Raw genomic sequence first — 26,394 nt, 5'->3', positions numbered from 1 at the left:
TTCACCTTTTACTTCTCTTCTTTCCTCTTTTGTGACAAAAACTGGATCCAATGGATTAAGGTTTTACCAACAGCAAACATCAGCAGAAACATCAGGCAACATCATTTAACATCATCAGCCAAACATCTTGAAGAGAATCAATTTGACAACAATTTAACTACAATCCAAGTGAACCTACATGCCTAAGTAACAAGTAACCTCAACCCATCAGCCAACCACCAAGTTAACCATTTGAAAATTGCTCTTCAATTACAATGAAAATTGATTCAACCAGTTGAATCAAGAGCAACTAAAATGGATGAAAAACAAGAAAACGATTTGAAAACATTAAATGATTAACATCGGCAAAGAGAAACATTTCCCTATGATTAAGCCATCCAAGGTGTAAGGTAAGCAGTTTTGGTTGAAGATTATTTTGATAACAATTCCTTCCTTTGTTATCCCATCATTTACCTGAAACCAAGTATCAAATTTCATCAGTTTTTCATCTTTTCTCATCATGCTTTTCATGCCAATCCCTTTTGAATAAAAGTGAATCTTGAAGGCATGAAACTAACACTTTTTTTTAAACTTTCATCATTACCAACTGACAGATTGACTTGTTTCCCATTTGTTATCATTTCAATGTTATAATCATTATTGTTACAAAAAACATCAAAAATTTTAACCTTAAAAGCTTTAATCAAAATTATTCATTACTCTTTAAAACTGAATATCAAGTTACACTTTACCTCCCAGTATCAAAAGCCAGGTTTAACCAGAAAAAAATGTCCTCCATTCATCAATTCAACTCTAATTATCTGCTCATTAATTCACCTTCCCATGTAAACAAGGATAACAATATTAATACTTTTATTTACCAACTCTTGAAGCCAATTAAAGTGAACCTTGTTTCAATCTTCACCAAAGGTTAAACAATTAATTATCCAAATCTGACTTAATTGTACAAATTTAAGGTTAATGTCATCTGTTGATTTTAAGATCCATTCTGGACTTTAAATGAACCCAAAAGGAAACCCAAAAAAAGCGAAACAATTTTACCAAATTGATCAAATTTGCCAAGCAATCAACTAGAGTAAACAGTGAATGTCCATAAATAATTGAGTGTTAATTGCGAGTGACAATTGTCCTGTTAAAGGGTTTGATCAAGTGTGTGATTAAATGTGAAAAATGTTGAGTTGTTTGAAAGGTGAATGTTGAAGTTACCAGGAAAAAGGAGCTAAATTCACTGATAATGAGTCTAAAAATGAAACAAAAAAGTTACAGTAAACATTAATAAGCTTCTTCCATGCATATGCATTATTAGGCTTTTTGCAAATGAAAAGTATACCAAGAATATACATTAAACCAGATTTACCATGTTAGACATTTTTTGTTGCTCTCATTTTCATCATCATTCAGACTCTCGATTTTCTCTCTCATTTCTTTTTTTGCTGTTGTTGTTCAGTTGATCGATTTTATCGTTTCTTAAGCAAAGAGAAGAGCAAAACCTTTTTATCACTCATAGACTCTCACTGGATTTGAGTGACAACCTTTTCTCTTAACATCATCATCATCATCATCATCTCTCATCATCTCTCATTTGGCTCTCTTTATTGATTTTGCAGGTAAAAACCAGGGCTTACTAGGCTTTCTTCCTCTGTCATTATCTTCATCATTATCATCATTATTATTGTCTGTATCATCATCATCATCATCTTTATCGTTCACATCATCGTTGTTACCGTTGTTACCATAATCATCATCAACAACGACATCAACCATCAAACCAACAAAGCCAATTTCAACATTATTTCAACTCTTTTTTTGCCTGCTTTTTGTTTCTGGTTTACTTTCATTGATGATGATCATTTCAAGGATTAAAAGTGCTCTAATAATGGATAAAAGTTTTGTAAAAATGATCAAGTGTAAAAGCCGTTTTACCATCGGAAAGTTGACAACCAGCTAAGTGTATGCAATTGAACAAAAATGTGATTCATAAATTGTCTTTACTTTTGTTCACTGTTTTCATTTTCACTTGTTTGTGCCTAACAACAATTTAAATTATTGCTATTATGGTAAACTTGAATCAAGAAAGGATATTATTTATTAGCCCAAAATGAACACCAAAAGCCAAGGGATAACCCATAAAAGTATCAACAGTTACCCAAGTCAACCCAATCACACTAGCCTTAAACTAAATGCCTTAAATGTTAATATCGCATGTTAAAAGTGACATTTTAAATTGTAAATAAATTCAATTGTGAAAATTGGATTCACAATTGAAACTTGAAACGAACAAAAAGCTTTTTTTGTTTCTTAAAGAAAAGATAAAAAATTGACTCGTTTTTTGGGTAAGTTTACCTTTTGCTTTTGTCTAAATGAAATTAGATTTGATTGAATTGAGGTTGAAATTAAAGTTTGGATTCTGTTTTAAGCTGAGCATTGGAAAGTTGAAAGCCGAGCCAATGTTATTTGGTCGTATGCATTCCGAACCTGAAAGGCCTGAGCCAACAGTTGGTTTAGATTCCTTGGAACCTCCTGTTGATGCCACTCTTCAGCCCAGTTACCGTTCGTGTCCTGAAATTGGTCCACAAATAACAATTAAATCATGTGATGAACCCGATGAGAAAGAGTTGCAATTGATTCGTGATCATTCCTGTGTCACTCATCGACGTCGATCCAATGCAACAACTGCCTGTTGTAGAGGTCACAATGTGATCAATACAAACATCGCTCCACCATTTGGAGGTAAATATCAAAGTTAACAGAAAAAAGTTAATTTCTAAAGATTTATGAGTTCGAACATAAAAGCTCAATGTTTTCAGGCAAATTATTCTGTTTCAATGGAGAGAGAAAAAAAAGAAACAAAAGAATGGCAAAAGTTGAATATAATTTCTTATACAATAACGATTGTTGTTGTTTGTAACTTAATGGCAGCAAAGGAAATGTATTATCATTGAATGTTATTGAAAATGTTGAGGAGCAAAAAAAATGCGAAATGAAGAAAAGTTGGAAAAATCGGAAATGAGATGAAAAAGAAAGATGTTGGTAATGGTTGTTATTGAGTAGTTGAACAGATGAACATGATGATGATAATAAGTTATCTTGGCCTGAATCCCAAAATAATTTTCCCCTTGGAATCAAAATTATCTGTGAAAACATATAGACAGTTATTTTTGGTTATTTCTTGTTCTTACATTTCCTTGCAATATTTATATTTTTGCCCTTCTTCTTGTATACAGAAGAGACTCATTTTACTTTCATGGTTTGATTTGTTTTCAATGAAATAGATGAATAAATAAATTCAATGAAAAACATGAAACTTGCTATTAAAACTCAAAGTTGACAGAAGAAGAAGAAGAAGATGAAAAAAAAGAAAAGAGAAAAAAAGGAAAAAAATATTTCTTTTTTATTAACTTGCAACTTGTTTTTTGCCTCCCAATCCTGTGTCTCTTCATCCTTTTATCACAATCCTTTTATGATGATAACACTTTGACTGGAATGCTGAAAACTCCCAGTAATAGGATCCAAAGTGAGGCATCATCTTTGGCCATCTCATGCGCGTTTGGGTCTCTCTCGTCTTGATCATAGTTTCTTGACACGGACTATTTCTCGTGAGAGTGTGCGCCTATCAAGTCAGGCTTTGAATTGCTGTTGTGAGGCATCAACACCATTGTTTCACTGTTCACACTTGCAGCCAAATTCAAGTTGTCAACAACAACAAAAGCAGACTTCATCTTCATCCCATCATACGGGATATGCTGTTGGATCAACCGTTGCAACTAGTGGTCCTTACGGTGCATGCTGTGTCTCTGTCAACACTGGCCATCATCATCATCACACTCATCACAACTGTGCTCACACTTGTACCAACACTAACCACTACCACCTGGGTACATCGACTGGAGTCACAGGCGGAGGAGGAGGAACGAGTAACTTTATTGCTTCCATTCCTCCCTACCTGGCAACAAGTGGTACTGGACCAACTGGTCCCACCTATGGTACTAATGTTAGCTTTACTGGACATGGTTCCAATTGTCCCTACAATCCGGCCACTCGAGCCTCGCTCACAGGAATTACATCTTCAGTTTATCGAATGGTTGACAATGAGATTGCCGAGATTGCAGCAGATTCACTTCGGGTCAACGGAGCGTTTCCCGGCTTCCGAAATTTACGTAAACCAGTTACTTCTTCAACTCTTTCCATTCCATCGGCAATGAAAAACGCAACCCACAACTCGTCACATCAACCAGCCAACTCTCAACACAGAACCAGTGTGGTTGATGGAATAGGTGATCACTCTATAGGTGTAGTGTCTGACCTAATTGCGGGAACACTTGGTGTAACCAATAAAGACGGATTTTTAAGCATAACAACGGAAAATCCAGCGCCAGGACCAGTTACAAATCAGCGTTCATTTGCCTCCAATTCAGTTGACAGTGACAAGAAGCGTCCACACAATCCCAGTATAACTGGACAAGGTGGAGGTGCTGGCAGTGTAAGTGCAGGCGCTGGTGGCCCAACTGGTTTCCACAGGCCAAATGTGGGCTACCGTTTAGGCCGAAGAAAAGCTTTGTTTGAAAAGCGAAAAAGAATCAGTGATTATGCTCTAGTAATGGCTCTTTTCGGTATAATTGTCATGGTCATTGAAAATGAACTTTCATCAGCCGCAGTCTACACAAAGGTAAGTACCCTTCTAACCCTAACTCGATGCTCTTTTAAACCTCTAAACAACATCAACTGCCACAATCACATTTCATGACAAAACCAATTCTCGACAAAAATTTCATGGAAGAAAAAAAAACTCAAACTTGAAACCTTTGATAACCACTGTTTACTTGGCCCATTTAGAGCTTCAAATTCATGTTTACAGTGATATTTAAACTATTAATAGACTAAATCATGTTAACATGAAAGTTGCTAAAAAAAGTAATGGTTGCCGGTGTAGGCAAAGATAAACTTGAAGATGTTTTTTAATGAATCTTAATGAAAGTTTGTACATTGAACCAGAACAGAATAAGCTTTGCATGAATAGTTTTATGATAACAGAACTGAAAATAAACAAAATAAAACCTGCAACCAAATTAAGGCGTATCTCGATAACCTTTCATAAACGTTGTCATGAAAAAGGCCTGGTAAAGTGCAACATTGAACATAATGTTACCTTCAACATTATCTGATATTACTTGATCAATCCCAAGCATTCCCAGAGAAGCAAAAGATTGTTAGTTTCAACCGTTTCATATCTTTTCCTAATCATTACATTTCCAAGGCACCAAAAAAAACGAACCATTTTTTGGGCAAAATTTTCCAGCAAAAAAAGGAAAAATATTGAAAATTCAAAATCTTATCCAATGTTAACCTGTTTCACTTGATATTTACTCAAACTATTATCTTGTCAAGTTAACCTTTAATCAAATTTACATTTGCAACATGACATCATTGTCATCATCATTTTGCACTCGTAAACTCCTTGAGGTTACCCAGGATACAATCTCCAATTCTGGTTCTCAAATTATGTAATCGATAAACTTTGGTCACAGGTAAACTCCTTCAGGGAGTTTTTGCTTTCTTCACTCCCAGTGCCATTCCCTGAGTTTTGATGTTATCTTTGAAAATGAAAAAAACAACAACAAATGTATAAAAGTTTATCATAACAGTTATTTGCTCTTTTCATCAACAAGAAACAAAACTCGATTTATCATCGTCTTGCGTTCATTTCTCATGAGAACCATCCATCAATAAGAATAATGTTATCTCAAGAAAAAAAGGCTAAACATTAATTGTTTCATTGCGATATCAAAAATTCTATTCTTATTTATTCTTCTCCTTGTTTCACAATTGTCGTTGATTAATTGAATATTTTTTCCTCTTCATTATCATGTTGCCAATGAAAGTCGACTTGTGATTGATGAAAAAACTGTTTCCAGTTGAAATGCTCTTCTGCATCAATTGGGCAACAAAAGTCAACGTTCATGGAAAATTTGCAAAATTAAATATTAATGAAGAGAATCGGAGAAAAAAAAATTCTCAATCAAAATTATCCATCAATTATTGATCATCTTTTCATGGAAATTCATTTTTTGCAACTTTCCACTTTTCCATAAACTTTTGATTGATCATCAACATTGAGAACGAAAACATTTTCCAACAATTTAGACCGTAATCGAAGCTGTAATTAAATTGTCAACTTTCATTTTTTGCATCAATTTTTATTCCTTCCTCATGATTATCGTTGAAACATTATCTTAAGATGAATTGAAACATGCAATTTGTAAGCTTCTAGACGCCAAACATTGTCTAATTAAATGCAATTATTAAATTGTTCATTGACCAGAAAAAAGTTGAAATCACTTTTCTGTTTTAGTCATTTTTATGTAAAATGAAAAGTTTGGATTCCATGAAAAGATTTTTGTGAACTTCAATAGAATTGGTTTAAGAGTTATTCTCAATCCCTGATTCCCTGTAGAATTGTAATTGCAAATTCTGCCTTCTTTCGTTGGATTAACCAACGAATTGAGAAAAAAAAGTTGTCACTAAACACCATCAAATCTCATGATTTATCATGCACATCAGGCTGAGTCAAAACCTTATGTTACTCCTAGTTTTGGGTATTATTTGGATAACACTTATAAAAGTTAATCAGAAAAAAAGTTCCGGTTGGTGATCTCAATTGAGCTTAATCATGGTTGGTTAGTCTTTGAATGGTTTTGATTTGATTCTTGAAACAAGCAGAAAATTCGTTTCATGATCAATCGTTAATTGCTATTTGGATTATCTCTGTGACTCTTGGAACGAGAAAACAAATCATTTCTATCTGACTTTGATTTTTCCATCAACAGAATTTTTCATTTCAGAAAACGCAAAACTCTTCCATTCCATGGAGTTTCCTTGCTATTGAAATATGATAAACTTGAAATTGATATTAAAGTTAAATTAATTATTCAAATGAAAACAAATTTCATTTTCTATTCTTTAATCAACTATTCACAAATCACGATATAAATTCATTTTCCATTTCATGGGTTAACTAGTTTTTCCTTTTCTAATATTTATTCATTTCTCATTATTTTTACAACATATTTCTGTCTCAACTCATTTTGATAGACTTAGAACAGGCCAAGAATATCTGAAGGAAAATCAATGAAAATGCTAATGGATAAAAGTATCGATTCCATTAGCTAAAAGTAGACTCTGATTTTTTCAGGTAATTGCATTAGAAATTTTTTCCTTTTTTCACCAAATGAAACTTCATTAAATTCAACATTTGAAAAATGATGAATTTTGTTTTCCTTTGTCTAGTCGCTAAGATTAATTGAAGCAAGGGAATCAACGAAACTTATATTTTTAACTTTTCCTGGTTTCCAGTTGAACCATTTGGTTAATCACAGTTTTGGTCAAATTTGGGTTCAATGTTAAAATGGAGAATCGCAAAAGTGTGGAAAAGATTTAAATTATTTTTCGGTTAAAACTGGCCATTCTTTTGCTTCCCTTGAATCCCTATTGAATTACTTGGATATTAAATGATGTTTCCTGATATCGAATGATTTGGGTTTGAAAATTTATTGCTCAAAATAATGTTGTGATTGTCAGTGACGAGTGAAAAAGTGTGAAAATCCATTTCAAGCTGAACAAAGGTTTGGGAAGGAAAAGAGAAAAAGATTTTCTACAGAATCAATGGTTCACCTAAATATATTTATGGTTGAAATTGAAGATTGAAAAACAGCTTTTTGCTTTCCAACCTGAACCTTGATCATTCCAGGATAATCAATTTGAGCAAAATCATTGAACATCACACCATCAACTTGATAACTCGAGAAAACCTTTATTTTCACTTTAAGATACTTTGATTTATTGATAGACTCGTCCATGTTATCCATTCACTTGGATAATTTATTCATTTACACAAACAAATTGATAGAAAGGGTGACAAAATATTGCTAATTCATTCAAATGGACATTCCATTTAATCAAACCTGATCATTGGTCAGTCCAAAGATTATTCAATTCAAAGTAACTTCCTAACTCAATCTTGACATTTGCTAATAACGTTAGAATCGCGAATTTGCTCAATCTCAATTTAATGTTGTTTCAAATTGAAAACCCATTTTTACCTTTCAATTGTTGAAACCAATTGAAAGGTTTTAAATTTAATTGCTGCTTTGATTCAAACACCAACCACAATCAACGTCAAATGACACTCAACTCAAAGGTGTTTACTTTTCTTGTTATTCCGATAATTGAACATTTCTTGGTTGATTCTGAATTACAATTGTAATGATTGAACTCATTTCGTCTTTAAAAACAAACGTCTTTAAAGCAATAACATTTACATAAATTAATAATTTAATTAACCATCCATTTGGGCAATTGCTTCTCATCTTATTCAATTCTTGCATATTTTTGCACTTTAGCGTGATTTAACGTTATTTTGCTCATAGACTTGATCAAGTTAACTGTAAATTTGATTTTCAACCAACATTCATTTTACAACCATTCCGGCTGAATGAGTGTTTGCAATGAAAATTGCTTTCGCTCATTAACAATTGATTAACAAAGTGAACATTTTTATTACATTTTTTACTTCGTTTCATCTATTTTCAGCAAACTCTGTGTAGGCGTCTCTTGATTCAGTGCATCATGTTCATGAGCCTTTCCCTTTTCCTCAATTGCTGTATTTCTGTATATTTTCAACTTTACAATTGAAGTTGTTTAAAATTAGAAAAGCTTTCTTCAGAGAAACCTCAATAGTACAAGGTTGATCTTTTTGATATTCACTGTGGTAACAAGAAACTGGATTGCAACTTGTTAATTAAGACTAAGAAGATGATTAACAGTTAACATGGTTGAACCGTTCCATTGATTATCTTAAACTATCCAACTATGAATAGACTGCCATTGATGGTAATAATACAATGTATCCTTTATGTTCCCTTATGGTTACAATGAAAATGACCAAAAATCGCTTTTCTTATCCAACCCAAAACTGGACCCAAAAAGACAATGGAATTATTGATTTATCAGTTTTGATGATACAATTAACAGTGATGAATGGACAATATGAGATGTTATTATCGGTTAAATAATGTTCACATTGAATCAAGTCAAAGTCATTTTCATTGTAAATGTTGCTCTCAAGATTAATGATGTTTAAAATGAGTTCAACTTTGGATATTGAAATGTGGTAAACAAATGAAATTAAATTAAAGTTGAATCAAGAAAAGACTAAATCAAAGTTTCCAGCTTACATGATTAATGACTCGAGCAACAACTGAAGTTGAAATTTTATTCATCAAAAGTCGAATGTCGATTTATAATGTTTGCCTGTTTCACATTTGCAAATCAATTAAATTAGCAATAATTTATCATTCAGTTTTTATTAATGGTAAATATTATTGAGTAAGTGATGATAATTGCCAGTGAAATGTTGAACAATTGATCGTCAAGTAAAAATAACTCAATATCAGATGGATTCAGATGAGTTCAGATGAGTTCTCGGCTTTTATTAAATCATCAATATCTTTAGTCTCGCAAACTCACATCAATAACATTAGCTGTTAATAATCAGAAACTATTTACAGTTATCTGTAACTGTCAGCTTTTCTCACATAAATCTTCAATTCTCGAGTTAATCGAATTGTGATTAACTTGGATCTTTACTCTCATCCTAATTGCCTGAACTTTTGCTTCTTTTTCGTTTTCATCTTCTTCTTCTTTTCCTTCTCCATCATCACCATCATTATGAATACAATTTGAATCAAATTATTGTAAGTGGTAAAGAAGCTCATTTCAAAGTGGATCCTCTTAACCATTTTACATATCAATTACAAGTTTCATTGAAATTGATTCATTTCCAGCATCTTCATCATTTCCATTCATTTGCAAATCATTTAAATTGCAAAGTCAATCAACTTTCAAGAAAAGAAGCTTTCTCAATGAAAATGATTTCAATTAACAAAAGCTTCATCCAGCATTGTCCTGTTGATACAAGTTGGAAACAAGACTATTCAAAATGCTTGCAAATTGTTGAAACAAACTATTGTTTTTCATCAAAGAAACGATTTTTGCGTCGACAATATCAAATTCCTTGTTTCATTTTAGCCCATTCTTGTCTGATAATTACGACTGTTTGAACGTAGCTAAGAACGGTTATTTCAGGTTTAAATTATTGCCATTTGAGAGTTTAATTTTCGATGCAAAGTTAAATTTCCTTGCAATTTATTTGAAGCCTCAAACTAAGCTCTAAAACTTTTGTTGCATTTGACATCTATTGCCACTCTAATGCTTAAGCAGGCTATTCTTGCACTGAATTTGTTAGTACCACTAATCTTGTATCAACAATCTTGCTTCTCTCGAACTGAGCTTCGTTAAAATTGAGATGAGTTATGTGGAAATTTAGCAAATAAGTTTTCTTATTTGCATTATTCTTAGCACTGCATTCATAATTTAATGCCTTTGGTATATAAAGATAGATTTGCTTCAATTATCATAATTGATCGAGATGGTGTTTCAGATTGTTACGGTAACCCTTAACAAGTAGACAATTTGAGTCAATTAATGGCCTGATATTTGTTTCCATTGCACTTGCCTTCACAGTCAATCAACTTCAATTCATTCATTTAAACACGGAATCTCAAGACATCGATAATATCAATCTTAATAAAGATTTACATTACTAATCAAATTGATAGGGGTCGAACAATCGCACGATTAATGTAAATGAAACAGTTTATTAATCATTCATGAGCACTTAGCTTTTCAAGAACTCTATTCAGATGAACACTAAAACTGTATGCTTTATGAAACTAACAAAAAGATTGAAAGGAAAGAGATTGACAAAGAATTGCGACAAAATTTCAAGGAAAATGTTTCAAACTAGAAAAGCATTTCAATTTCAAAGTGGAAAGTTTAATTTTTAATGAAAATACCAAAATTGAGTAAACTTAGCAGTTGTTGAGCTTTTATTGAGACTTTGCTGTTGAACAAAAAATTGCTGAACAAGACTCGACTCATTACTATGAACTAAAGGATCTGTAAACATTGAACCTACAAAAAGCGGTAAAACTAACAACCATTAATAATGTAATTGCAAGAATAATTTTCGCTATCATAACAATCTGTAATGGTCAAAGTTTGGAGCAAGAACTCAATTCTCAATCAACAATCGTTTATTATGTGATACTTTGATTGATTGTTTCTATTATATTTGCTTCTTGATTGTCGATTAGGCAGACGAAGAAGAAGAAAAAAGCGTTTCTCATTAATCTAAAAGCCAAGAAGTTCCCTGAATAGAAGCTGAAAGTTTCATTAACTCGACTCCAAGAAAAGGGAATAAAAATGCAATAAAATTAATCCGATAAATTAGACGCAACTCGACTTAATCATCGAGTTTTCATCGATTCTTTAAAAGTTGCCAAACTTTTTCAAATTTCTGTTGATTCATCATAACCATCGACTGGAAAGAAATGTTGAAATGCAAGATTTGACCGTAAAACCATTTGCAAACTAACATTGTTTTGAAAAGGTAAACATTACCAAGCTCAACAAATAACCAAAGGCTACCTTAGTCTTTGAATGAAACAAAATTCAAGTCTCATGAGTAATGGATGCTGAGCAAATGATAAACAATATGATTTGTAAATGTTGACCATTTCGTAAGTTTCATTCAACATTATTGCTTGGAAACAGATAATGATGAAAAAGTACCGAAAATGATGTCTTTTTTGGTAAAGACAATTGTCATTTCCAATGTCAGAAGATGAAGAAAAAACTAAAGGAAATTCAGTTCAACTATGAACCGGAAACTGGTGTTTATATGCGTTTTTGTTACTACTTTTTGTTCATTCCAGTTGATAAAAAGGTTTCATTTTGACAGACAAACATTTGTGTTCATCCAAACTGCTCATAATGTTTCATTATCGCACAGTTTAGTTATTACTTTGGTCCATCAAAATGAACCTTGATAATGGTCTACGAGATGAAAAGGAAAAAAAGACGAAGAAGAAGATGAAAGGAAAACATTATCCTTATTAATAATCATTATCATTACTGGCTTCATATCGTCTTTCAGGTCATTCCAGATATCAAGACTAGCAAATGATATCAAGTATAAAAAGAAGAAAAGAGAAAAGCAGAAAATGCTTTTTTGCATTTAAATATTACTTTTAGTCTAATGATATTCATGATGTTATCCACTAGATTTACTCCAACATTTTATTCATAACCCATTGAACTTGACATAAATCATGATTTCGAGTTATCTTGGCTAATGTACATTTTAATCCATGCAAAGTTTCAATATCATCGATATCAATGTTCAGTGGGTTTTTCGTTATGCATTGAGTTATGGTAGAAACTAAACGTTTAAATGATTTTAGGTAAAGTTGAACAGAAATGCTTTTTATTTCAAGAGTTTGTTTTGTTCAAAAAGTCACAAAGTTATGATTCGAAATGTTTAATCGCTATATTTAGCTGTTCACATTGCACGCCTTGACGAACATCTTTTGTCTAAACTTTAACGACTTTTAGAGTCAACATTTGAGACATTTTTGAACCATTTCAAGTGAAATGATGCTTCAAAAGACAAAAAGTTTTGAGGGAATCTCAGTCATTCAGAGCATGCATTTTTTTGGGTAAACAAAAAGTTCATTAGCTTTTCAGGGAATTGTCCATCCACTGATATTAATGATTACTTTGAATAAAAGTGGGTTCGTTTGACTGAACGGTTGAAAGGAAAGGAAAAGAAATGTTGCAATTCGAATTCGATTCCTTGTCCAAGTTTCTCTCAAGTTGAACGTAAAAAGAAGTGCGAAGTTTTGAAACCATAGAATCAATTGCGTCTTTTGTTGCTGTTTTTTCGAGAAAATGTGTTTTCTTTCAACTCTAAATATCGAAACTTTTTGGTCGATAACACCCTGTATATCGTATTACTGAATAGAACCATAAAGTTTTCTTTACTGGTGTGAGTTACAAAAGTGAATGCAACTGAAATTACTTGACATTACAAACTATGGGTTTCCGAATGAGAAAAGATAAAAATGAAAGGAAAAGAAGGAAAATGAATGATCTGGAATTGGATTGTTGTGCATCTGAGAAATGAATGGCATCGTTTTCAATCGTGATTATACAACAGATTAGATGAGTCCACATGAGTAAAATTGATCATCTCATTGTATTAATATTTACCTTAACTTTTATCGCCAAACACAAACTCAATCCAATTTATTTGATAACAACAATAAAAATAATAATTCCCTTTTTACTCCATTTTTTACCAACTCAAATTGCTGTATTTCATAGTTAAACTCCTTTGCCTTCCCAGTTAAAAACATTCATTATCAACACTTTTGAGCCATTAACAGTTGGTTAAACTCTTCCCATCCTAAAACAGACCATTTCAAACCTCACTTACAAGTTTTAAAAACACAATATTCTCGAATTCGCCTGACACATCGAGATATTCTGAATTCGTCGAAGTCGAAATGCCAAATGCTAATCGTTTCAATTCGATCTCAACTTCGACTCAATTTTGAATAAAATAATTTTCTCAACAGCAGATCATTTCTAATGAACATTGAAAGTCTAAACATATTTGGTGCAATTTTGCTGAACAAACCTCTTTTATCATAATATTCATAAAATTTTGTAAATTTCATTTCCATAATAATGACAACAATTTACCCTGTAAATGTTTTTACCCAGAAAAGCTTGAAATAGCAAGCTCTAAATTTATTCCTTATTTCCCTCTCATTTCGCAAACATCAGGAAATTTACTCATAAAGATTATCGACTCAACAATTGAGAAGGAGAGAAAAAAACACAATATTGAAATTAAAGTGAAAATGTTGAATGCAGAATAGACTATCATTATTCAGTAAAAGTATAGATATAATTAGATTTTACAGTTTGATGTTTGAGATTAAATCGATTGGGATCTTTTTTAATATTTCATTTACATGCGAAATTTTTCTTTTCAATTCATTTACTCATTTCACTTTATCCTCAAATTACCCTAATGGCTTTAATTATGTGCAAAATATCATTTCATATCGATTTCAGACTTAAATTCAATCCTTAAAACTCATACAAAGCTCATCTTTTCAAGCAACTACACCTTGAGCAATAAGTGTTGACAATGTAAACCTTTTGTCGCCCAAGTTTCCGTTCATCATTATTTCAACCTTTCATCTTTATCTAAAGCATCTTCACTTTTGATGAAAAATTCAGAAGATAGTTGAAGCAGAAACATTCAAAATCCAACTTTTGTCCTAACATCGAAATTGATTGCAAATTCACCTTTCAAACGGATAATAAAGTCTAATTTAATCAAACTTGAATCCTTGTTAATTGGAAGCTATTTATTACTCTTTTTTCCTCATTTAATAGATAAATTGTCTTCCTTTTATTATTGTATTATAAGTTTTAAATGGTTACAATTGAACAAAAGTTGCTTCCCATTGTGACATTTTATTTGCTTCAATAAGTCAGTTGAGGCATAAAAATTTATCCTTCCCTTGAAAAGAAGTCAATTTGATGTACAGATAAAGTGGGAATAAAAAAACATATAAAACTCTTGGTATTGATGGTAAAACTATTAAAACTGAAAACACTTTAGTCACATCTTCTGATGAGAATAATAATGTTGCATTATATTCAATTTTTTTCTCGTTATAAGTTTTAGCATTTGGGTGAAAAAAAGATGACTTTTTTTTCTCTGTCGTCTCGTTTAGCCATTAGGAAATGATGAAAAGTCAATAACTGTTGGTAAATGTTATTCTGATGTGTCAAACAGAGTTTATCCTTATTCTTCATCAGAATACGAAATTTTTTAAAGTTGCTGGGAAGCAAAAATTTCGCCACTAATCTAACAATCAACCTTATCGGAGATTAAATGATCATGAATTTAGATTTTTTCCTCTCTTCCATCATGCTTTATTCATCATCAGAATATCGTTTTTTCTCTGCTTCTCTTTTCATCACAATGAGCCACCAAAATCAATAGTCCATCTTATTATTGCTATCAATTTCCATTATGATGGCATTTATTATGCTTTGCTGGGAGTTAACCTTTGATCAGTAAAGAGTGTTGAAAGACAGTTAATGGATAAGAAAGATGTGAGTTGATTTGTTGTCCTCTTTTTGCACAACTTACCACTCGAATGGAATGGAAATTGAAATTTGGTCACAAAATTCCAGAATAAGTTTAATCATTGCAACCAATTTCATCAGCTATTCAACTAATTTCTTATTGGTAAAGTCAGAGGTCAGAAAAGGAACGAGCGAAAGATTTGCAGAATTTCTGATGGCAAAGAAGCTTGAATAACGAAATTTTTATGCACATAAACTCAACCATTTGCATTTGGATATCATTCATTGAAAATTTACATTGAAGCTCACAATTGTCAGTAATACTGAAAAGAAACCAAAAGTGAATTTCAAGACAAACATAGATTCAATGTGCTTTTGCCACGTACTTTTGTGCAAAGGGAATGACACTTTTACCATCACATTGACATGATCTTTACTGACTCTAGTTGCACAAGATTGTAACCGAAACTACAGAACGAGGCAAATCTACCGAATTGGAAATGTGATCTTCTCTGTAAGTAGTGTCACTACCAAAGCGCTTCTAAAAGACAAGAAGTTAACATTTTTATTCTTCTTCAAGACTTCTTTTGTGAATCTTTTTCATCTTTTCATCATTAACCATAGTCGGACTCATATGAGCTCATATCAAAGCGCATCAATCGAGCTGAAACTCATCTAATTATATTCTCGCCATACTTCAGATTCATTGATTTCCATCAAAGAAACTTCATGACTTTTCCTCGCTAACAAAATTTCTCTATTTTTTGAACAATTTGGATGAAAAATAAATCCTTTTCAAGCATTTATTCAATTCAAATAATGTATGATAATTGCATTGAATGTATCATATTTACTCAGCAATCTGTAAACTGAGAAGGAGAAATGGTTCATGAAAAACTAAAAGAATCACTTTAGTAAAACTAATTAATTTTGTGAAGAATTAATTTTGAGTTTGTTTCTACTGAAAAGACTGTTACCGAACAAAACAGAGCCTGAAGCATATTTTCATTTTTCACATGCATTTCTCATTATTTGCATACTCTTATTCAATGGTAACCCAAAAGGCTTCTCCCAACTGAACAAGAAACCAAATATGTTGGAATTAACTTTATCATATTCGTATTCATTGTTCGTACTCTCTTCATCTTTAACTTTGTCCATTTAGCAGAACACAATAGACTGAATTAATTAGAAAAGAGAATTGAAGAGAATCTCTTTCATGCTAATCTTGATTTGTTTCCTACGCATAATTCAAGTTTAAACAGGCAACAAAATGAAATTAATTCACAGACGAAACCATCCAACAATCGTAAACTCGATTACATATTTATGTCTGTCAATAAATGCATTATCATCATAATGTAATACTTTCAGATCACTTTTTTAACTAACTGGATTCATCTTGAATTTCACTCAATTACAGAATCATTTCCATTCCTTTTGTTCCCCAATTGTTCAATAGATGGTTCAGATAATTTGAGAACAATTTTCATCCCAAAGATCGACCTTTATCTTTCATTAACCTTTCTTCCGTTAATCAAATAACCTTTCATCTTTTGACTTCCTTTCCACTTCTCATCACAGGTTGACATTTAAATACATCAACATGTTTCATCTGAACCATTATTTCCATCGCCATCTCAGACAAGAAATGCCTTCTTCCTGAATTGGATAGTTTGACAAACAATGATTGATTGCCTTCATTTCATTATTTTCATATTAATAAATTAACCAAAATTTTCTCAATCCTTTCTTAGTCGAGTCGAGGTAAAGAAGCAACCAGACTTGACCATCTTGTATCCATTTAGCAACAGTGATTAACCTTTTAACAGGACATGCGAATCAAATGGACAATCAGTTTTATCAAAAATGAAACCTTTTGTTTCTCTGAATGTTTCTGCATTTTAATTTAATTCCAACTTGGAAATTCTTAGATTCATTAATCACTGCAAGAGTAAATTTCTTGAGGCAATCAATAGAGTCTAATGTTTGAATTCAACTTGAATAGTTTACTCCTTTAGGCGTAAATCAAATAACTTTCTTTAAGAGTCGACATATGCATCAATAAGCATATATAAATATGAGTTGAATAAAAGCAATATGTTCAACTTGTGTCAACTGTGAAGATGAACTGAATTTACATTTCAAATTGACTTGTGATTCCATTTCAGATATCATTTCCATGAAATTGCATATTGACAGAGTTTCAACTTTTATCAAAAGCAACTCAGAATTGCTCTGTAAAACCAAAGTCTCATCACTCTTCAACTGCAACATCTTGTGATGCTTCAAAAGGTTCATCTAATTGTTAGGAATCAACTCAAGTCTTAGTCTAGACTTAATCAACTTAAAAGATTATTAAAATAAAAGACAAAAAATTGACTTCCATAGACATTAAGAAACTAAAATGATGAACCTAAATTTGGGTTTTGCTACATGAAAATTATTGACTTATAATGGAGAGAAAAGCAGTTTTTAATGTTCCCTTCAATCAGATATTGAAGATTATTCTGTTACATGGTGTTTAGTGGATTGATTAGAGTGACTTTCCCATTACACACACTATAATATGATATTAATGAAGAATAATGAGAATCTCATGAACAAGGCAAAAAAGCTCTTAACTATTCTCAAGTTAACTTTGACTTTTTTTTGGGTTAAAAAACAATTGCTACCTCATCAGGTAAAGACAAGTAGACAATGTAACGATGAACCGTTAAAAGTAGGATGATAAATTAGGTAAATTAATCTTGCATCAATCCCATTACTCAAGTTTCTTTCATTAATGTGCCTTAAGAAGAAGAAGATGCTTTTTTGCTCTTCATTGGAGTGAAGGAAGACAGCGAATAAACTTGATGAGGTTTACATGGTAATTAGAAGACAATTGATATTCAACTTTGGATAGATGTTAATAAGTCGCTCCATTGTTTCCCTAATCAAACAGTTGATAGCAAAGTTACTTATCCATTGACTCAGCAGTCAGAAGCCTTCAAAATCCCTTCAAATTTATCATTGCCTGGAAAACCTAAAAATTGGATAAAAGTAAATTCATTTAGATTTTCCTTTTAATGGAAAAAAATTTCATAAATTTCAAACTCTTTCTCAACAATCAGCATGAAACAAAATGCTAATCCTATCATGACAATATCTTTACAAGAATAATGAACATTAAAATATTCATAAACACGTTTAGACAAAATGTTTGGAATAAGAATCTTTAAAATTCCATAATCATGTATCCAAAGAATTGGAGAAATGGAAAGTTTGCCAAAACTTGAAATATCAAAATTTCCAAGTTTGGGTAAAGTCGAGTATTTTATTGAATCTGGACTTTTTACTTTTGCAGGTTTTCCTCACTTCGATCCATCCTCTTCCATCATATTTTTACCTCTTTTCACCTTTTTAGCCTCTCAATACCTTTTCCATTCACTGAATAACCCTTTTAACTTAATCATGTTTCCACTCATGATTGATGTTCAAGTCTGCATTTCTTATTACATTAGATATTGTCTTTCAAAGGAACGCCTTTCTCATCAGGAACACTATTTAAATGAATAATGAATGACAAAAAAGGATAACACAAATGTTAAGCCTTTTTTAGGTACTTTTACAATCTTTTTTTTCTTCTTCTTCTTCATCTTACAAAATTTCAATTCAGTTCCAAGTTGCATGCTTCAATCTTTTCATTAAACAGTTCATTAAAATGTTTCCTTGTTTCTATCCAACCTTTGTTAATTGACATTCAACCTGAAGACCTGAATCAATTGCTAATCTTGTTGACAAACTTGTCTGAAAAAGCTGCTAAGCTAAACTTTTTTAATCTTCAACTTCATTATTCTGGTTCAATTTAATCTGAAACTGATTTGTTCGGTTGAAAAGGCAATCATTGAGAAACTCGCAACTGATTACAACCAGAAACTGAGAAGAAATTTCGATTCCATTATTCTACATTTCAATGAAATTCTTTATGCACTTTCCATGTAAAATCAAGCATCAAAATTACTCTAATTACGAGTATAAGTTGAAGATTAAATTTTTAAATTAAATTTCGCTTCCATCCATTAAGGAGTTTTCACTCCAAGATTCAATGTGCGCCATAAATCTGGTAAACTCATTGTTGCTTCAAAATGTGAATAAAATTTTCATTTCATAACTCAGTTATTGATAAAATGTAATCCATCAATTTTCCACTTTACTTTCAAGTTTCATTCTCTTTTCATGAATCTTCTTATAAAGTTGATAAACCATTTCAAAGCTGATTAAAGTTACGTGAAATTCATTTTCTATCAAAAAGAAAGTCTATCAAAGTGAAAACTTTTTTCCTGATAACATTTCATTTCCAAAGTAAATTCAGACAAAACTTCATTAACTTTTTGATGGCTTGCAATTTATATCGTTAAATTTGACTATTACTTGTCAGTAACTGAAAGCTAAACTTGGAAATAAAAATGTACAGAAAAATATGAACATTCACTTTATTGCTTTACTTTTACATTCAAAACTCAATTTATGATTACTGGATAACAACAAAATTACTCGATATGAACAATTCAAATGAAGAGATAAAATGAAATGTGAATCCAAAGATGAACAGATGTTTAAAAGAGCATCAATTTGTATCAATTGCTTTCACTGAATTAATTGTAAATCTCATTCTTAGGCTTCAGTCTTTTCAACGGCCTTAAAGACTCTTATTACTGTTTCAACCTTGATGCTTGTTGGCTTGATCGTGGCTTATCATGCACTAGAAGTCCAGGTAATTGATTTCATTGTCCAAGATTCTCATTAAAGATGTCCATTTGAAGTTGCTTCAGAACAAGACTAAGAGATGATCGATAAATTGTGATTAGAAATGGACATTCATAAAACTCTAATTTCGATTTTCGGTTAATATTTGCTTTTCCAGAAAATTAACCAAATTTTGTCTTCATATTGAAACCTTTGAAATACTTTGACCCAAAAATAACCAAATCTTTTCTTCCTTTTTCTTTACCCTTGTTCACTACAAGCAGTTATTTATGATTGATAATTGTGCTGATGATTGGAGGATTGCAATGACTTGTCAACGAATGAGTAGTATAATGATTGAACTGTTGATATGTGCCGTTCACCCGATTCCAGGTGAATACTTTTTCTTCTGGCGAACAAAACTTTCCAATCAAAACCGTCAACCGCTCACTGTTCTGGTTCCTTTGGATGTTATCTTATCTCTTCCCATGTTTCTACGTCTTTACCTAATTTGCCGAGTAATGTTGCTGCACAGTAAACTGTTTACCGATGCCTCATCAAGGTCCATTGGTGCAATTCAAAAAATCGACTTTAACACTCGTTTTGTCCTTAAAACACTAATGACCATTTGTCCAGGTACAGTTTTAATGGTTTTCATGGTTTCCCTTTGGATTATTGGAAGTTGGACAATGAGACTTTGTGAAAGGTGAATATATTTTTGAAATGATCAAACCCATTGAGGAAAAAGCTAAAAATATAAAACCAACTAAATGACCAGAAAAACCAGGAAAAGCAAATGGTATAAACTGTTGAGTATGAGATAAATTATACAAAATACTCGACTATTTGAGTGTTTGATTGGCTTCGTAATCAGGTTCGATTATGAAAGCTATTCACTGAGGACTTGGTTGACTCTCAACTACTTTGCAATTGAAAATGACAGTAATCAAGTAATGTTTATGATGCATTAAAAAAGATTTCACCATTAATTTGCTGATCAAGTAAAAGTAAAATTGATGAAAGTTGTTGGTGAAAAGGATGATTGTTATGGATTGAAGTGGAAAGGCCATTGGACATTACAGTCCATTAGCTATTCTTGGCCAGAAATAATACTGAAACAATTGTTGAGGTTGAAGTACAGGGGAAAAAAAGAACACAGAATAACACGATAATAAAAGTTTTAATCTTTTTTTTATTATTATTGTTCTTCTCTTCTTGAATAGTTTTCTCTTATTCTCTTCATTTCTAATCTTTTCTGAACTTTCCAATCCATTTCATGGAAGAAGCCAATCGATCAGTAAATAACATCAATTTAAAAGGTAATCTTAAAGACCAATAATAATACAGTAAGTTGGCTTTGAACAGTTTAGGTCTTAAAATTTAGGCAAACATTATATTTCAAAGTCATCATCTAATAGATGAATCTGGTCATTATTTCTTTATATTAGTTTCTATCAAATGGTCAAGATTTTTTCCTTTAGGTTAAGAGGTTAACGAAAAGGTTTACAACATTTCTTTCATCAGGTCGCTTCTTCCCAACATACCTTTCAATATCACTTTCACCTTTCACCTAATAAGTATCATTTTACTTTTCACACAACAAACTCATTAGTTTTACTCAAGACAAAAAGGTCATTAACTCGGACTCAGGAAGTCTTGTTAAATCTTGTCACAGCTTAAAGTGTGTCAGTAACAATATCCAACAATTGGCTAAATTGTTACAAAAGCATGATCAGATTCGTGAAGAATCAGTGAGTAAAAGATTTGTAACAATTTTTTCCGTCATTTCAATTGGAAAAGGTTTCGTCTGGTTTTAAACCCAAATTGTGAACCAGATTGGGTGGCAATTTTACTTGCTCTTCTCGTCTGGCAAAAGTGGTCAACTTGAACAGAGATGCATTCAACTTCAATTTCATCCTTTAAGTTGACATAATGACACCGAGTGAAACTCGCTAATTCATCATGAAGTCTGTGAGTTTCAAGCCATGTAAAGAAATGACATGAAATTATAAAATATTAAAATGTGTTAAGAGTTTAAAGTCATTTTTGGGTTTTCTGGTGCAGTTGTTACATGGCTGTTACGTGGTTATACTTGAAACTCGCAGATGTAATTGAATGAAAAGATCAATATTGCCATGAACAGATTTTCGTTGCCACAACGTGGTTCTCATTTTACATCATCATGATAATTGTTTTGGAAAAATTGTTTTTCCTTGGAGATGGAAAGACTAGGAAAAGAGAAAAAAGATGAACAGAATTGACTTTTGTTTGCTTTCAATTGTAATCATCAAATAGACCAACTGATTTAATCAACTTTCATCTCTTTTATTGTAAGGATAAACAGTAAGAATCAGAATCAAAGAGCAAAAAAAGTCTATTAAATATTGTTTCATCGTTCGATAATCAAATGAAATTGTTTAATTTTCAAAGCAAACTTGCAAAATGAAAATTAAAAACATCTTCAGAATACAATTTTTACCAGAAAATGATTAAGTCTTGAATCGCAGGGAAAAGCTTCTAATCAATGGTCACAATACATTTCCAATTTAATAACTGATTCTTATCAAGCTCAATATGCTTTGTTTGCTGAATCTATTTCAAGATATTATCCAATGAAACAAAAGGTTGAGATGAAAGTTCAAATTTCAATCGATAAATTTTGTGAGATTGATTGAGGATTTGTGCTTTCAAATTGAATCATTGAATGATTGCTGATCAAAACTGTAAAAATGTTTCAATTGCTAATTTTAAATGATGTAATCATATTAACTCTTTTCAATTTATTCAATCAGTTTCCATGTGATTGGACATTTTCCCAATTTACTTTCAATAATCAATTTGTCGATCATTTTACATCTACAGCAAACAGACTCAATCCATCTTGGTTAATGTAGATGTTAGCATTTTTTATCAATCAACTTGAAATTTAAATTTACAGTTACAGTTAAGTCTTCAATCATTTATTGAATTGACCTTTTGATGAAAAAATAGCTAAATTTGCTTAATTTTGGTGTATTTTGATGAGTAAACATTTTCTGATCGATAGATTATTACAAAAGCTTGGATACAATGAAGTCTCACTTTTGGTGAAAGATAATTTCAGGTTGACAAATATTGAAATTCATTTGTCAACAAGGTAAATGTCAACAATTCAACAATAATTGAAATTTCAAAAATGTATTCATTAAAATCACAGCTAAACCTATTGTCAGTGAGATTAACACTTATTGCTATTTGCACATTAAATTTCGGATAAATAGCTCTATTTGCTGAGTAACGGTCAAAGAGTTAATTATCCTACTGTTTGGTAACGGTGGATAAGGGTTTAGTTTTTTTAATTATTGTTACTGGTCTACTCTTTGGTCTTTAGATTGTGAATGTTTGAAAGATTTAATTGTTGAATTGGAAATGAGGAAAATATTTCCATGGAAGAAATCTTCAGTTGAATTATATTTTATCAGTGAAATGCCCTTGCCTTGGCCTAAAGTTAACACATGAACATGTGAAAATCATGTTTCTTGCTCTTGTCATTGGGAGATGGATTTTTGTGTAATCTTATTGGTAAAAAAGTGAATTAAACCCTTGTTTAAATTGAATTTAATGACATTTTAATGATTTTTATTGCAGGAACCATGATAAAGAACACGCCAATCTATTGAATACAATGTGGTTAACAGCGATTACATTTTTGTCTGTTGGTTATGGTGATATTGTACCAAATACTTACTGTGGTCGAGGAATTGCTGTAACAACTGGTTTAATGGTAAGTGTCTAATGAAACAAATAGAGAAGAGAATGTGAAAAGTGAAATTTTTGCCTCAAAAATCAAAATAAACAATGGTCATAATGAGTCAAGTAATGTTATCTTATTTCATTACTTACTTGCTTTGACCATTATTTATTTATAAAATGATATTGAACATGGTAAGGAGAAACAAAGATGTCGATGAAGAAGCAAAAATTGGTTTATATAATGTTGAACAAATTGGATGAAAATAGCATGAAAAATAGGATTAAAATGAAAAGGGAAAAAAACGTGAACAGAATAATTTTCTATGGAAACATGGCAAGAAGTGCCCAAAGCGTTTTTCAATATTTCCCTGGCCAATTTATTCTCAGGCATACATGAAAATGTTGCTGCATTAAACCAGAATAATGTTTGACCATAATAACTACCATTAAACTAGATTTATTCAATGTAAGTCATTGTATTTTATTTTTGTTGATTGATTAGGGCGCCGGTTGTACAGCATTGGTTGTTGCTGTGATTGCTAGAAAGCTGGAATTGACTCGAGCTGAGAAGCGTGTTCATAATTTCATGATGGAAACTCAATTAAATAAAAGGGTAAGTGTCAATAAACGCATAATCCTAAAGCAACTCCACAAGTCGATATCATTGAAATTTCTCCCCCTTCAACATGATCTTTGTCAACCAAAATTGGATGAAAGAAATGTTTTCCCAAAAAACACATTTTCAGCAGAAATTGAATTATTCAAAAAAGAGTTTTCAAGTTCACTGGGAATCCCAAGTCTTTGTTATAAATTTCATCTTTAAAGGTTGAAAGGATGAAAAAAATGAAGCTTATGAAATTTCAATGAATATCCAGTCTATGAAAAGGTCAAAGATTTGTTAGGATAAAATTCAAACTTTTGCGGTAAAAAAATTTGATGGTTTGATTGAAATAATCAAAAGTATCATTTTTCAAATTTTAATTTTCAATGTTTTGTCTCTTCTTTTTACAGTTAAAAAATTCTGCTGCCAATGTATTGCGAGAAACTTGGCTGATTTACAAAAATTCCAAGCTTGTCCAGAAAGTCAGCCCATCCAGAATCAGAAACCATCAAAGAAAATTTCTTCTGGCCATTTACAGGTAATATTTATTGACCCGGAAATTAAGTTTGCACCATTCAAAATTCAACCTTATATTCTTTACATTCAAGATTTACACCAGAAAAGAAGAAAATGTATTCTAATTAATCAAACTTGAAATATAATTTAGGATTAAACTGCAATTTAGCTGGTTCTTAAGATACAAGAAAAGTATAAAATTAATTGTGAATGTAAAGAAGCAGTTTTGTTCACGTACAAACTCAAATTCCGTGGCCTAATTTATAAATTTCAGGCTCAACATTTGATTAATTTTTTAGCTTGAGAAAGGTTAAAATGGACCTAGTAAAGTTAAACGATAATACAAATACTATATCTGATATCGCTAAGGTAAGCATTGTGTATTCATTTCAATGAAACTCCCTTCGCTCAAATCAAATAACACTCATTAATATTGTCTTATAAATTGAAAACATAAGTGACCGTAAAATCAGTGATTGTTGTGGCGCCATCTCATGATGAAATTTCAAACTTTAACAGATTATTCAATCATTTATTAGAAATGTTAGATTTTTTGTTGGAATAGTTAATACATTTCATTGATTAGTAAATAATGATTTGCAGTAAAAAAATTTGAGTCAATGTATTGTCTTTACAAGGAATTAACATTGGAATTTGAATCTCAAGCTTTTTTAAAAATTTAGTTTTAAAAATGTAACTTCCCAATGAAAAATTTTATGATAATTGAGTTTGATTAAAGAGATGAATGAAAGCTTAAAGATGAAGGTTTCTTGAGTCATACATCGGTTTATCCTTACATTATCTATGACCATTGAGACACCTTAACTAAACCAATCATTATATCAAACAATACTCATAAATAGACATTTAATTAGTTGCCAGAGTTGTAAAGTGTTAGTTTTCTCGGAAAAGTTGATCGAATGACAGGTTTTATCTGTGCAATTGATATTGGAAATTTTAAAGTCACTTTTGAATCAATTTATATTTCAATTTAAATCAATTGCGTTTATCAATTTGAGTATTATTGAGCATTTTTGAACAAATCAATCAAGATACAATTTATAAGCCAATTCTAAATATAACCTTTTCTTTTCATTTATTTAGATTCAAACTGAAGTTCGTGATATAGTCTTGGATATGAACTCACGTCAAGAAATTTTGGAGGAACGTATAGTTGTTCTTGAAGAGAGGCTTGGTACTCTTCAAGAACAGTTAGAATCACTTCCAGTGGCCTTAAGTCGAATTATCGAGCAAACATTAGTCCCTTCTATTCAACAAACAATATTTCGTTTGTCACACCAAGGCCTTACTCACACCCAGAATGAGCCAACATCAGGTAAAAGCTAAAATGCAATTTATGAATCTAATAATGTTCAATAAGTTCGATAACAGTGAATTAATTGTATTCATTTTTAAATTTGATAGGTAATGCTGTTAACGGGATCAATATAACAACGCTACACTCACAGCCTTCAGGAACCACTACTTCAAATTCATCGAGACATAATTATCTTCATCCTAATGATGCGGCATCTCTTGTAAACCGACCTTCATGGTCATCAACAAGCCATAACACTGGAGGAACCAACACCAGACAGTCATTGGCTCCATCGATCCCAAAACCAAGCTCATTTGATAGATGAATACATTTTAAAGAAACATTTATTGTAATTCAAATTTTTAACTCTTTTATTATTATTGTATATAAAAAATGATTCAATTATGAATAATTAGTTTTAAATTTTTAA

The 26,394-nt window shown here is 31.4% G+C and overlaps 1 protein-coding gene across 5 annotated transcripts; it reads left to right on the top strand.

The window, feature by feature from the left end:
* Positions 1-19: 19 nt before the first annotated feature.
* Positions 20-26,394, top strand: LOC107362043 (uncharacterized). 5 transcript variants are annotated; one of them, XR_003082157.2, is made up of 12 exons: positions 20-389; positions 1,608-2,333; positions 2,418-2,730; positions 3,501-4,666; positions 19,730-19,825; positions 20,079-20,503; positions 23,425-23,560; positions 24,032-24,142; positions 24,541-24,668; positions 24,921-25,015; positions 25,751-25,982; positions 26,072-26,394. XR_003082157.2 is itself a non-coding variant. In XM_015929037.3 (12 exons), the coding sequence occupies exons 3-12, from the start codon at positions 2,448-2,450 to the stop codon at positions 26,287-26,289; spliced, it is 2,862 nt and encodes a 953-aa protein (XP_015784523.2). In that variant the 5' UTR covers positions 20-389; positions 1,608-2,333; positions 2,418-2,447; the 3' UTR covers positions 26,290-26,394. The 5 variants fall into 5 exon arrangements, 2 of the variants coding, with proteins under 2 accessions (XP_015784523.2, XP_025016507.2); XM_015929037.3 differs by having other exon boundaries at positions 20,082-20,503; positions 24,946-25,015; XM_025160739.2 differs by having other exon boundaries at positions 24,946-25,015.

The sequence above is a fragment of the Tetranychus urticae genome, chromosome 1, assembly GCF_039701765.1.
Source record: "Tetranychus urticae isolate SD_2017Ah chromosome 1, NJAU_TeUrti_SD_1.0, whole genome shotgun sequence".
Taxonomy (NCBI): Eukaryota; Metazoa; Arthropoda; class Arachnida; order Trombidiformes; family Tetranychidae; genus Tetranychus; species Tetranychus urticae.
Note: the sequence above shows the minus strand (reverse complement) of the source record. Positions and strands in the feature narration are given on the sequence as shown.

Coding starts and splice junctions, on each gene's coding strand:
- LOC107362043 (XM_025160739.2), top strand. CDS start 2,448: ATGTTATTTGGTCGTATGCATTCCGAACCTGAAAGGCCTGAGCCAACA. Junction 25,016..25,750: donor CTATATCTGATATCGCTAAG/GTAAGCATTGTG, acceptor TCATTTATTTAG/ATTCAAACTGAAGTTCGTGA. Junction 25,983..26,071: donor CCAGAATGAGCCAACATCAG/GTAAAAGCTAAA, acceptor TAAATTTGATAG/GTAATGCTGTTAACGGGATC.